The 14,420-nt window shown below is 34.8% G+C and overlaps 1 protein-coding gene across 6 annotated transcripts in view; it reads right to left on the bottom strand.

Moving 5' to 3' along the window:
• Positions 1-14,420, bottom strand: part of SLC4A10 (solute carrier family 4 member 10) — a 180,236-nt gene that overhangs the window by 31,328 nt on the left and 134,488 nt on the right. For all 6 annotated transcript variants that reach the window (XM_021399397.1, XM_021399394.1, XM_021399398.1 and 3 more), the window contains exons 8-14: positions 10,171-10,328; positions 8,724-8,811; positions 8,293-8,439; positions 7,208-7,308; positions 5,669-5,843; positions 5,338-5,471; positions 4,598-4,843 (exon numbers count right to left, since the gene is read on the bottom strand). In XM_021399397.1, coding sequence (XP_021255072.1) covers positions 4,598-4,843; positions 5,338-5,471; positions 5,669-5,843; positions 7,208-7,308; positions 8,293-8,439; positions 8,724-8,811; positions 10,171-10,328 — 1,049 coding nt within the window. The remainder of the gene's footprint in view (positions 1-4,597; positions 4,844-5,337; positions 5,472-5,668; positions 5,844-7,207; positions 7,309-8,292; positions 8,440-8,723; positions 8,812-10,170; positions 10,329-14,420) is intronic.

Consider the following 14,420-nt stretch of genomic DNA (forward strand, 5'->3'; position numbering starts at 1 on the left):
CTAAAATTGTAAAATAGTAAATTTCAGCTGATTTTCAAATATTTGAAACACAATTTAAAATAAATAAAAGTAAAGAAGCTGTTCTGAATACTCTTTCTATAGCCTTATAAGGTTTCTTATGCCAGGTACTAGTAACAATTCCTATGCTCTTAAATATAAGTAGGGATACGTGTAGTACTTGTTTATATAAAATTCCTGCAAGAGAGATTGCTCAGCAATTTGGGGGGGTCAAACCCACCCAAAATACATATTTCTCACTTGAAATATGGTTACAATCTGTTTGAAATAAAAACCATTTAAAATGATATTTTCTTTGCCTTTCTAATACTCCAAAGGACAATAGTAACAGCATGCCAATGACCTTTCCTGAGTCAAATTCATTTCTTCACCACAGCAAAGGCAACAATACTGGGATTGCAGACTTACTACCTATGGACATCAGAACATCCTTAGACAGCCCATGGGATAAGAGAGGAGGGCGAGGTAACAACTTTCACAAAAAAGGTTCAAATTGCCCTAATCTTTTTATCTTCTTTTTTATTCATGTGGACAATAAAGAGAATACAGAAAACAGAAATTTTATAGTATAACCTAAGTTTTTTTAGCACAGAACTGCAGATCCAAGAAGTTTTGCATAAGCTTTGGCAAAAGATCCAAAGAGAAATGAGTTACTCAACCTTTTGAAGTTAGCCCATTGCTAATTAAAGAACTGCCAAGGCTTTACTAACAATTAAAAACTTGTCTTTAAAATCCCCCATGATAAAAAAATGCAAACAGCTGTTTTAATTAGCAAACAGCAGATATTAATTAGCTTCTGTAACAGAGTATGCTGGTCCTTTAAGGACAGAACCAGTTTCAGCCCAAGTTTGTTACCCATTTAAACAATAAACTGCAATTTTTCTGTCATAAACTGCATGAAAAAAAAGCTTCTCATTTCTCCTGAAAGCAATATCCTCGCTTCTAGTACACTTGAAATAAAAACTTCATTTTTGTAAGTTTTTGAGCATACTCATTTTCTGATCTTTCTAGAACTGATGAAGACACATACAGACATTTAATCAAGGCCTGAGAGTAGCAAAAGCTGTTCCTGGCTCTCTATGCAGTCCGAGCCACAGCAGCAACAGTAACTTTCCACAATCATTTTTACTGGTAAGCTGGTGGGATGGAGGAGCACAGTGTCAGACGAAAATGTTTACAGAGATGTTAGAAAGGGAAAAATCAATCCCTTAAACTCCTCCTGACAATGAGAAAACAAGCTGAAGGACCCAGATTATTAACAGAAAACAGCTGGTCTTTGGAATATGGAAGGAAAGGGAGAGGCTTTTCCTTGGAAGAAAGCAGGAAGATAGAAACAAGGAAGTGTTTCCATTTACCTGGAAGCAAATGAACTACGAATGCTTTTTCAGGAAGATGAAAATTGAAGGTATATAGCTCTGAAGCTTAGGAGAAACATCCCTATTACATACTTGAAATACGGTGCTGACTCCCTAAATTGCTAGACTGAATGTTTGTTTTCCTTGAATGTTATTCTGAAGTCACATTCCAAACTGATGATTTTTAAAAAATTGTCATGCTTCTATATTCAAACTTAATAACAGGTAAAGTTTCAAGCTCTGGTATTAGGATTTTTGTCTCTGCAACATTTGTCAAAACTAGACTTGCTATCTGAATGAAAAAGCTGAAATGTAACTTAATGCAAATTTTATTATTTTTGTTAATTATACTTTTATTTTCTTGAAAAGTTTGGGTGTTTTTCCCCCAGCATATTTTTTAGAAAGTGAAAAAATCACAGCAGGAATTAGATGGAGAATCACTGCCAGCACAAAACACTACGTATCACAGAAACAATTAATTCGTTGGGTGTTTAGACACCCCAAATAAAGCATGGTGTGCAAAAATTAATTTTTCAAGGATCAAACAAGACTTGAAAATACCAAATACCAACCTTGCCAACATAGGTAGGCTTGTATTTATGCCCACATTTCCACTGAAAGTAATTTTTGCTCACATTTCTGAAAATGCTGAATTTGGAATCTCTTTTCTTGTACTGATCACATACAAATGATAATTGTGATACTTTCATGTCCTGAACAAATGTGCAGTGTGTTTGGGCAGAGTAATACGTGTATATCTGTGGAGTTCAGTATGCACCAAGCCCTTTGTGAATGCATGGGTAATTTGGGCAGCTGATGTGCAGTTACACAAAGCAACTTACACAGCCCATCTTTCAGTTCTCCCAGCCTAGTGGGACCAGTTCTGAAGAACGAAGAAAAACTATGGTGAAGGGAAGGGGAAGGAAAAGAAAAGGGTAGAATCACCACTTTGCTGAGTTCCATGCACAGATCCTTGGAGCAGGCAGATGGGCTCTTAGTGAATTAAATTCAAGACAGTCAATATGTATATTGATATCTCCAACAATCAGGTTTAATGTAAAAGTATAAGCCACATCATGTAAGAACTATGCTGCCTCTAACTATGCATACAGCTACACATTTTGATATTACAGGGGTCAGTTGCTGTGGACATACTAACAGTAGTAAACAGGATATTGCCGTAAATAGAAGATGCAATATAAATGCTAAAATTGAAATGTAATGCAGAATCTGAAAAGTCAACTTATTTATACTATTCAGAGTGAATGAATAACTGAGAATATAAGTATAAAGCAATAATCCCATAAATAATTGTCCATAATGAATTTATGAAACAATTTTGATTCAGATACTTATGTACGTACTTGAAATGACGAGGTAATAGTCAAATCTCTCTTCCAAACATCTGGAAGAGGCTCATCCTTCAGGAATTATATTTTGAAAGCTCTAAAGCTGTTATGTGGGTATTCCACATAACATTCTATATTCAATGAAGACCATTACCAATGACAGGCAGTAAGAATAAAGCACCCATCAAAAATAAATTTTTGATTCTGATCAATGAATGGGATTTTAAATAAAAACAAATATTTACTTATATTTACGAGGAGGAGAATGGTAAAACTTAATCATAAAATATGGAGATACCTATCACTGGACTACAAAGCACAACTTTGAATTTATCTCTCTGTAATCTCAGATAGATTCCCACCTAAATACAAATAAACCTAGCTAACCAGGGATCTATATTCCAATTTTCATTTATTTTTTTCATTACATATTTTAATAGCTCTGCCTGCCAAGTGGTTTCTGAATAAAATTTTGTATTTATAGTATTTCAGCTCACAAAACACTGTGAGAACATCATATCCCATTTCCCTTTGACGTGACTACTGTGAAGTGGTAAAGGAAAAGAAAACACAAACACTGCGCTATATAAGGCTCTTTAGAGCAAAAGTATCAACATCATAGAAGTGAAGTTAACTGAGATCAGGATATAACCTCAACTGCACACATGCTCTATTTGTGATGTTTATTGCTTTCTCTTCAAATTAATATTACTTTGCCTACTAGTCAAACTACTAGAGAGAAATTTTTTTTTCAGCATGATAGAGCATGTCACAGCAGAGCTACTGTTTCAATAATTTAATCTGTTCTGTTTATTAAGGTACTTATTGTACATTTGGATTCAGGCTTTACCATCTATTTTAGTAGTGATGATAGCATGCACAAAATTCAAATATTTTCTTGGTTGCTGTGTTTTGTTTTTCCCAGCTTAAAATGCAAATGAGACATTTGGTTGAGACACTCCTGCTTTTCCAGTGAACAGAAGATGTGGCACTGTTCGAGCATAGTTTTTTTGGGGGGGGCTCCACTCTGCACACACAGAGTGTTCAAATGGGTTCAGTGAAATAAAGATATTTCTGGAGGTGAATCTTCTCTGAAAATGTTTTTCAATGACATTTTAGTCACTGAGGTGACCAGACTTAATTGTCCTTGAGCCCAACTAGAATCTCATCATTTACTAGCACTTCTGTTCTAATATCACAGAAACAATCCTGAATTTTTACTTCAAAATGAAACTATACCAATTAAAGCAATTATTTTTCTATTCCCCAATTATAATACCCTTTATCCAAAAACACTTGTAAAACCTCCACAGTCAAGCTACATAAATGCAGTCCTGTTAAAAATCTTGTATATAAGAACAAATTGATTATGACAAAATCAAACACCGTGGAGAAGCACCAAACAATTCTGAAACCTCTCCAGTTCTCACAGCATTACTGTCATAGATACTAAAATAAAGGAGGTACATCAAGTTTTTAGATATGTCAATATTTCAAGTTGGAAAAAAATTGATACATAAATATGATAAAAAATACTATAAAGCACCAATACAGGGTTATAGTAAGATGCCGGTGGGTTGCACCTGATTAAATAAAAATGTTAATAAAAAATTAAAGCTTTTTATTATTATTATTATTCTAGGATTTCCAAGTTTCATTTGAGTAAGCTTTCCAAAATTCCAGTATTTTTTACTTAAATTGCAGTACACATACCTCCAGTAACTACTACTCCCATATGCCAGAATCATGCCTCATTCAACAGCTTCCACATATTATACTCACATCTACTGAAAACTTTTCCTGCTGCACACTAGTTGCATTCCTTTCAAAGATATTACCATCTATGAAAAAAATCCAATGTTAAATCATACTTACGAGTACTTAGTCAGCAGATCCAAATCATTATGCATGTTGATCGGATATGTCTCACTGAGATGAAATAGCTTCTCTAAGGCCTCATAAATGAAAATTATGCAGATAAGAGAAGCAAAAGCTTCTTCAGTAAACCGGGTAATGTAACAGACTAGGGAGCTCGCATCAGTTGCAACAAGGATGATGCACAGGATTGCAGTCCACAGTCCAATGCTAGCCCTCAGGGAGAGGTATGATAACCCATACTCTCTAAAGAAAAAAATAAGTAAACAAGCACAGTTTATCATTTGTCTGGCTACAGTTTCCTAGACGAAGAAGCAGCAGATCCAAAATATGCTTTGTATAGGAATGTGTGATTCTGGGAACAGCTTGGGGCTGAAGAGAGGGCAGGAAGCAGGTAGGGAGGCAAAACATAGGACCAACCCTTCAACTTTTCTGCATGGTCAACAATTCAGTTGTTTCAGTCAAAGCAAAATTTTCAGATTCTGAGAGCCTAAGCAGTCCACTCTAAAACAAACCCCTGATCTTATTCTGCAGAGGCTGGAATTCATTATCAATGTTTCTAGTTTTACCTAAAAAGACTTTAGTAATGATGCATATTATGATCTCACCCATCTCAAACATCAGTTGGCATACAAATCAGTTAAGTAAGTCTTCCCTTTCTTAGCAAGATTCTATAAACATTACTAAGCCACTACATTTTATAATATGTTAGAAATTTTAAATAGATCTACTTCACTTACTTGCAGAATTTGAATAAAATCTTCTCAAACACTAGAACTGGTCCTGTGCTGCCAAGTATAGTGAGAGGCTGTCCACCAAACAGAGAGTAGGCAATTCCAGTCATAGATGCTCCAAAAAGCGATTCTATTGCACTCTGAATATGATACACAGAGAGAAGTGTGTATAAATTTTCCAACTGGTTCTTTTTGCAACATATTGATTTGTAGAATTCTAAATATTGAAACAAATATATTTTAAAGGTTGCACCCTAATGGAACAGTAAAAGAATAAGTACTAACCATGAATCTAGCAATGTAAGTTTGTTTTAAAAAATTCAGGTTTAACACATACTATACGACCTTCAGTTGCTTCTCCCAGTAGACCACCAAATGTGATGACAGGAGACATGCAAGCACAGTAGAGAAACAAAAACGATGCCAGACACTGTAGACTGAGAGCATCCCTGAAGTCACTCCAGAAGAATGGAGCCTTTCTTTTTATGTCTAAAATCAATCCACCAAAAAATCTAAAAAATAAAAGAGAAAATTTATGAAAAAGGCTTACTGAACTTTCTTCCATGGTATTCCTTAGTATCTGCAGAGAAGCTACTCTTCCTTAATCAAATGAAACATCCTTATAATTCATCCTTCCCCAGAAGAAAGTTTTTGGGAACTCTGTCCTGGCAACTTTAATCAGCAAATTGTTTTAAAAACAAAGGAATTTGCATGTTTCTTTTTTAAAAACTTCATCTAATCACCCAGACCCAAAACTTCTGAACACTTGTTAGCACCCACACATAAAACCCTAGTACTTTTGTGAAATAATTTTTTGTATTTGTTTAATCAGAGAGCTATTACATTGCATGTTTGCCTACACTTCCACATGTACAGCACATCACATTCTTTGCAAGCCTCTTTCTAAATACATTTGATAATAGAATTAAATCTAGGGTAGAACTTTTCAAGGACGAGAACTCACATCTTGTCATTTACATTACACAAAATATAGTCAAAAATTTTGGATCTGACATTCCTTTACAGTACATAATGAAGTTAAAGCAAATGTCCCACAATGCTCTTTTTCTCACATGTATCTGATGTATCAGACACTGCTGGGGTAGAACAGGAGACAGTGCTACCACCTCTTAAACACTGAAATGATCCTTCAAGCAGCCAACACCAAGTTCACCAGCAAAAGTATATCTTACAGACAGACTGGCCATTACCCACCTCTACTGCACTACAAACAGCGACACTGCAGGTAGGAATAACAGTTAATTATCAAGAGGCAGCAAAGTAACAAAATTGCCTAGCACACAGCTATCAGCATGATGATACTGCACTAAGGCAGACACTGACAGCTGATGGGCTTACACCACAATATACTAAGAATATACATATTATTTTATTTGGGACAAATTCTTCCTTCAGATGCATGTTTGTTGCAGCTATCACAGTAACCACAGCCTCATGTACCAGGGCATATCATGGCTTACTGAGGTAAAAAAGAAATGCTAGAACTTTAAAACCCAGTAACCTCAACAATAAAACATTTATAAGAATTCATAATATGTGACAAGCCTATTTCCAGCTTTTCCTTCATACAGAAATAGAAAATGTTAATTGAGTTCAACAGTGACCTGACCTCTATAAATAACAGAGAAAGGAGCTTTCTGTAATTATAATGTGAATACTCAATTTTTTTGCCCTCTTCCCTTCTCCACAAATTCAGAAGTGTTATCTTTTTCAGCTATGTGGTATGCTAATCAGGAATAAGGCCTGAAAAAGATCACGCGCCAAACTGGTCATTTAAGAGAGAACCAGATCGTTATTATTCTTTTGAAAGGGTATCAACTGGGACACTTATGATTCTGAGTATGTTTTCACTAACTTTCCAGTGCGTTGCAGTTCTGGTCCAGAGTGTCCTCCAGGATGCTCTGGTTCCCCATGAGCCGCAGTCCCATTTGGCACTCCTGGAATCTTACGCTTCTCCTGTCAGAAAGAAAAGATACTTTTCTTAGATCTTCACAGCCAAACACAAATCTAGCAAAAGAAACAGACTTCAAAACTTGAAAGACTGAACATTTAAATTTTATTGTAAGATTCATCAACGTAACCTCTTCATAAGCAGTAAAGGAGCTGTGTAATCAGAAAAAGTAGAAGGAATTGCAGTCTAAGAAATTTAAAAAGAATTCATCTGAGAAAAATCTTGTTATCAGAAAGCAGTTTTAAAGAGCAGCACACCAGGCTGCTTTGATCATTTCTTGCTCTTATCAGGTCACTGCATTTTAACTTCACTAACACCTTCGCATAGCAAGCAGCATCTACTGAAAAGAATTATGAATAATCAATATTACATCATATGGCCAAAAATTTATCGCAAAATTCAAAATGAATTACAACTATCATCAAAGAATAGAAGAATAGATAATGACTGATGAATAGCCACTGTTCAGTAACAACCCACACTGAGTACTTAGACATAATCGTGTACCACTATAAAAATGCCAACAAGAAAAAAAAAGGAATTTGTTTTTTCACAATCTTTTCTGATTCTGTGAATCATTTTCTGAGAAAAACCGCACCTCTAGGAGAATATGCAATAGAATATTTGAGATTCAGGCTTGTTTGTCTTTCTTATTTCAGAAAACAAAGATATAGCAATAAGTTTAGAACACAAGCAAACTATGGCTGTTTGTGATAATCAAACATACTTATTACCAATCAATCTTGAATTTAAGATCCTTAGATCCATCTGCCTTTATTCAAGAGAGACTTAGTTTTGAACTATGCTGAGCGTCATCATTATACTATGTTTTCAAGAGAACAATTTTCTTAAAGCAAAGAAACAAACAGAAATAGCACACAATATTTCTATGTAGAGACTTTGCTAAATGCTGAATTAATTAGACTTAATTCTACTTAGCAAAACTTCATCACATTCTTTAAAAGTACTGGAATTTTACAAGCACAAACCTGAGAGGGAACATTTTTAGGTGGTTCTATTCGTATTGTTGGGTCCCATTCTCCAGGAGGGAGAACTGTAACCTGATCAAGAAACTCATCAATTCCAGACACCAAGTCATTACGGTCTTTTGCTTTGTAAGCAACATCATGGAACACCTGTGGAAAAAAAAAAAGCGTATGTGGGAGGAAAAAGAGATGGGGAGAAAAACACTCTAAATATTTCACAATGGTCCCTTCTCAATGAAGATGCCCTTGTGCATTAGGCTTACCTCTCATTTTATCATCTCCTGGCAGCATAATCTGAGCGGATATAGAATGGTGAAACAAACTTGAATTCTATCTGCTCATCAATTCAACTGGACAGTTCCACAGTCCAGGTTCTCTATTACACCCCTTCAGTCATTACAAAATGACTAAAGCCAAATCCAGAATAAAATTACCTCATCTGTCATCAGTGTTGCAATCGATCTTCCAATCTCATGATACTGTTGCCCTTTACCCAATGGTCCAAGAAGAATAAACAAAAATCTGCAAGAAGTTAAACAAAAATACATGAGAGGAAGGTGGGTGCTAGTTACTATACACAGTGCCGGAATAATTATATGAAAATTGGACTATAAAAATCCCAAGTACTATATATACATTTCCTTCAAGATCCTCAGATATACATTTAAACATGAAGCTCTGGTTAGAAAATATGTTTAAATTACTTCTAGAAACATATCATGAGCTTCATAGTTAGACTTGATTAAGACTATGAAAGCCTCCTTACATAATAAACCTTATCTTACATAATAAATATATGCAGATACAAACACTGTACAGAAAACATTAATGTTAATTCTGTTAATTTCATGGAGCTAATTATTTTACAGTAGTTACAGCAGTATTATTTCATTTCCCTGATTTTGAAATTACGTCTGAATAAAAGTAATTTTTTAAATCATCTTTCCTCCTACAAAGACGACTCAAGTCACTGCTCTGGGCTTGTGGTTCTCTAAAATGCACAGGATGAGTTCAGATGAAATAATTAATGTTTCCAGGTTTGTAAAAATGCAAAAACGTTTTACTAATTAAAATTATTAAATGGTCTCTAAATCAAATATTTTGCAGAAAATATTAATTAACCTAATTTTAAATTCATTAGTTTTCTTTAGTCCATATGAGAGATATGGGAGAATTAGATAGAGCTTTGATCCAAATCAGCCCCAACAGGAAACACTGCATTTGAAGATCTTCTTAGAAGCTTAATATTTGGCTATGAAGTATATTTTAGACATTAAAATCATTCCTCATAAATTTTGCTCAATGCCAAAATACTTTATGAGAAAAATTTTCAACTAAGAAAAATACAACCTAATAAAAATTTGTGCTCAAAAGTAACATTTCCTTTCATGCAAGTATCAACAGAGTTTTAGAGGAGCATATTTACAGCATGTTCTTCATCCATTAACAATCCCTAGTCAATCTAATTTTATACTTTGAGTTTTTCCCTTTACACGTCCCTTTCACTAATTTTTTCTTCTGGAGTTAATTCTGCAGTATCACAAAATTCATTTCAGCTCCAGATGAAAGTTCTACCAGTTTGCTTTGCTGGTATTTTCTAATATTTCATCTCCAGAATTAGCAGTTTGTACACTATTCATCCTGTGCTGTAAACTGATAAACTAACTTTTCTACTTCTGCAAAGAATAATTCTAATCACACATTAACAGCATGTTTCAGAATACACAGTTATATATTTATGTACGTTTCTGAATGTACATATTTAAAGGGCAAGTAGAAAGATGTCCTTAACTCATGATGAGATGAAACTTGCTGAAGGTCACAACACCTGCCTCCACAAGGTACTTAGAAAAACATGAAGAGAAATAAATCTAACTGTACCTAGTTGGAATTGGAACTTCAGCTAGTCCTGTAAGCAGCACCGCAGGTGATAACCTAACAAAAGCAACAACTGCACGGTCCAGGAATTCCAGCTCACCAACTAAGATATTAGATGCTTCAGCTCCAGGTGGTATCTTTTTCATGAAGTGTAGGTCAACCTGGGAAAACAATATCAAATTACCCTAGGAGTTACTGATAAGGGTTTTTGTTTCTCCCTGTTTTGGTCACTTACTGCATTATATATTTTAATTTTTACAATCATTTTAATTCTTCAGCTTCTGTTCTTGTCTGTTGAATAATTTTTCAAAAATAAAAATGTTTCTCAAAAACAGAAACTGATCTTTCAGTATTTGACTAATATTATCTTAGAAATGTAGCTAAAGTACTCCAGAAATCATTTATAAAGAAAACAAACCACAATCTTGTTAGGCATATAATATTAATCTCCTACTTAGTAATTTTATAAAAACCATAGCATCATCAAAAATTCATAACAATTAATAGCAGTAGAAGAAATGAAGACATCTCATTTTTCCATAATTAATAACGTTGAACTCATTAATTCATGGTCCACAGTTGCCATATTATAATCTCAGTGAGAAAAAAAACAGGCTCCACTACCTCAAATTTCCCCTTCCACTACTCTGCAGTTTTCATATTTAATGGAAAACACTTTTCTTCTACTGAAAACAACAGAAAAGCTATGACCACAATTGTCTGAAGGGAATAAGCTGAAAGAGCAAAGCAGAACAAAAACTTCAGTTTTAATGCTCTGATGTTGACTTCTCTCTCCAGGGGCAAGGTAGGAAGAGACAAAAAAAAAGCAGCTTCATGACGGCATTGCTATGTAAACTCTAGGTATTTGTTTAGGAATGTGTTTGTATTTACTTTCTCAGTATCAGTCTACAGTTTGTAACAAAAATCGACATGGAGAAATAGAGTATATAATGTATGTTTGATTTCATTATACACCAGTATTGTCTACATTTCAAAATGCATGAATTTTGTCATTTGCTTTCCTTTTATTAATCTAAACACAACAACAGCAACCAAATCCAACATAAACTGTTAAAGTGGACCATTTTAATGTCTATCTTCCAGCCATCTGTCAGTACTAGCTTGCATGGGTTTTGGTAATATTTAGAAATTTGCTTTCTCGCAAATGGCTCTGGCACTAAATCAGAATTCAGATATAATACAGTCGCCTGTATCTGAAATTGAATTTCTCTAAGATGATAAAGAGATGTCTAATGCTATCCCTAAGGCAATCTAGAATGATGACCAACACCTCACAAAGTCAGACCACCATCAATCAAACCTGAAAGGTTGGAGTCCAAGTACTTTTTAAAATTACTTGTGGGATAAATTCTTCTGTTGCCCAATCAAATCACAAACTAACTCTTTAGAGTTAAATACGACACATAAACAGATTCATTCAGCATCTAATTTTGGCAACTTATATCAATTATAGATGAGAGAAATAAACTTTCAAGCACACCTAAAAATGTGCATTCTGTAAATTTAATAACCTAATGTCTCACATACCATGTGCTACAGTTGTCACTTTAAGGTCCACTAATATGCAGACCAAAGGACCAAGATTCACATCTGAAAGAAATACTCATTCTCTTGTCTACCGGCAAGTATTTCCAGACACATTTCCTGTACTATTTATTGATCAGCTTGAGATTCTAAAATCTTTAAGGTATTGAACAGAGACCTAATTAAAAGTAAAGAGATGCATCAAACTAGGCAAATATGTGCAAAACCAAGGTGTTGCTTCTGCTACCTAACAAAAGCAGAGATAGCCTTGGAGTGTGTCTGGGGCAACGGTAAAAGCTACATCCTTCAAATGCTTCGTCTAATCTATCCACCATACTCCACCATACATTTCTTATTACAAGAAGTCTTTAGTTGGATAGTTCTCATCGCATCTTAATCTTAACCCTAAATTGATCCATATTTATGACTTGGCACTTAAAAGCCCCAGAAGGCTCCAATTAAACACAGAAGTTAATGACTAATGTGGGGTCTGCTTTCCTCCAGGGAACCTCAAGGACTGAAGGAGGAGGGGGAGGCCTCCTAGAGAACCAAACATAATTTGAAATGAAGACAAGAAAATAACCAAACATCACTAGGAAACTTAGGCACTTAAAGCCTTAGGAAAGCCTTGACCTGTATTAATCAAATTATTTATAAGCAGGGCCATAAAGCATTCAAAAACAAATTGATTATTTTATGTGTTATTTGAAAAATCAAACTCCATTAAGTATAGGGACACAGTTTTGATTCAGAAATACTGTTTCCACATGGAGCACAGAAATGTTGCAGTGAGAAGGGACAGGCTGAAGTCTCTTTATGTATTTTGTATTTCAGGACACTTGAGGGCAGCCTCCAGGGCAAGCAGCAGTGTAAGAGCTCAGCGAGATACAACTGTTACACTGCCTTCCCCACCCTGCACACTGGCACAGGATGAAGTAGCAGAGTGACAGACCATTTAAACGACTTTCATAGGGTCCAGGGAATACAAAGCGTTCCCACAGAAAGAGTGACACATATACAACTACAAACATCTCTCTTTATGCTACTAAAGTAACATTCAAGACAGCTTTTAGTGTTGTGTCTTCATATGATTCATAAACAGATACTAATACAATCAGCAGTCTTGGTGCTGTATTCAAATTAAGTCAGCTTTTTGAATCAGCTCCAAAATTTGGAACGTAAGAGGCAGCCCAAGAGAGACAGATTAGCAAGGATAAAATACTCAAGGAAGTTAAAGGTGTCTTTTTGGAGAAGATAAATGACATTAGTGTGTGGAACAAAATTAGAGCAAGAAATCACAATACTCAAGAGAAAATTAGTGTGCTGCTCTACTTTCCTCTCAATCCGTGCATATAATTTCAATTATAACCATTGGGAGCTATTTGCAATAGCATCTTTCAGGTGGAAATTGTACTTTATGTACGCATCTTCAAAAGGATAAAAAGATCTACTTCAAGACAGTCAAAAAAAAGGTATTTAGATTAGAAGTCCTTACTCTTAATTCATTTCCACAAACAGAAGTTGTTTCTTTCATATTCCTGATATCCTTGTTGTTATCTAACACTGCTTAGGCAAGCCAAAGATAACATGTTGATTTCTTCTCATGTAATTTAACTAGGAAGAGCTCCAGCACTACACTACTAGAGACTGAAGGATTAAGCAATAATGGAAATAAGCAAGAAAAGCACTACTGAAAGTCATGTCATCTCCCCTAGGTTGTTAGGAGCTTCAATTCAGTACAGCCTAATTTTGAATAGCCAGCTTTATTTGTTTTGTATCATTACCTTGATCTTAGAACAACTGCCAGATTAATTTTTAGTTAACACTTAATGTAAATATGAACAAACCAGTATCACATATGATTTTCTATATTCTTAATTTAAAATGTTTTTAAAGATTAGTCTGCATTTTTTTAACATGTCACAGTTTATAGTCCTTGCTACCTCTGAAGAAATACGGTCCACAATACATCCCCAACCCTCTTCCTTTCTTCTCACTTTGACAATAAGATCTGTTTCCCATCTTCATTTCAGCCGCATATCATTTCTAGTCTGGCATGTTCAGTCAAGAATTCAACTGGTGCAAATAGCTACTGCTGCTAGGAAATATCTCTGGCACCAGATGGAGCAATCACATAACTCTACTTTTAGCTCAGTTGCACTAACATTAAGATTCAACAGACTCAAAAGTGTTTCTCTTCAGAATATTGTTTAAATTACCTTTCTTCAGTTACTCAACCTTTGTATGTATTAACGTGTCAGTTGAAGTCTCCTATTCCTATCCGGTCTGTCATTTGCATCTAATGAGACAGTTTTAGATACGTACATACTTCTTAAATTAGGATTCTCCTTTAGGTTAAAGCTGAGAAGCCGTTTGCTTTTCTTTGCTATCTAACACTGAACTGTCATTGCAATCTCCGCTACTGAACAGCTAACATCTTTCGTGAAGTGTACTGAAATATCTTGGCTTGCCAAAAGTATTAAGTTATAAGTTTACAGAAACACATTCTGTTTGAGACATCTGGAATCCACGAGTTCAGGTTATAAAAAGCATAGTTTGCATTCATGTTTTACTTCTACAAAAGTACAAAACTGAAAGGTAATTTCAAATTACAAGAATTCAGCATTACCTTTCTATTGAGATAATTTTCTGTTCATTTGTAAAAACTTCCCCTTCAGCTATACACCTACTATATTTTTATGCAATAA

Source organism: Numida meleagris, chromosome 5 (genome assembly GCF_002078875.1).
Source record: "Numida meleagris isolate 19003 breed g44 Domestic line chromosome 5, NumMel1.0, whole genome shotgun sequence".
Lineage (NCBI taxonomy): Eukaryota > Metazoa > Chordata > Aves > Galliformes > Numididae > Numida > Numida meleagris.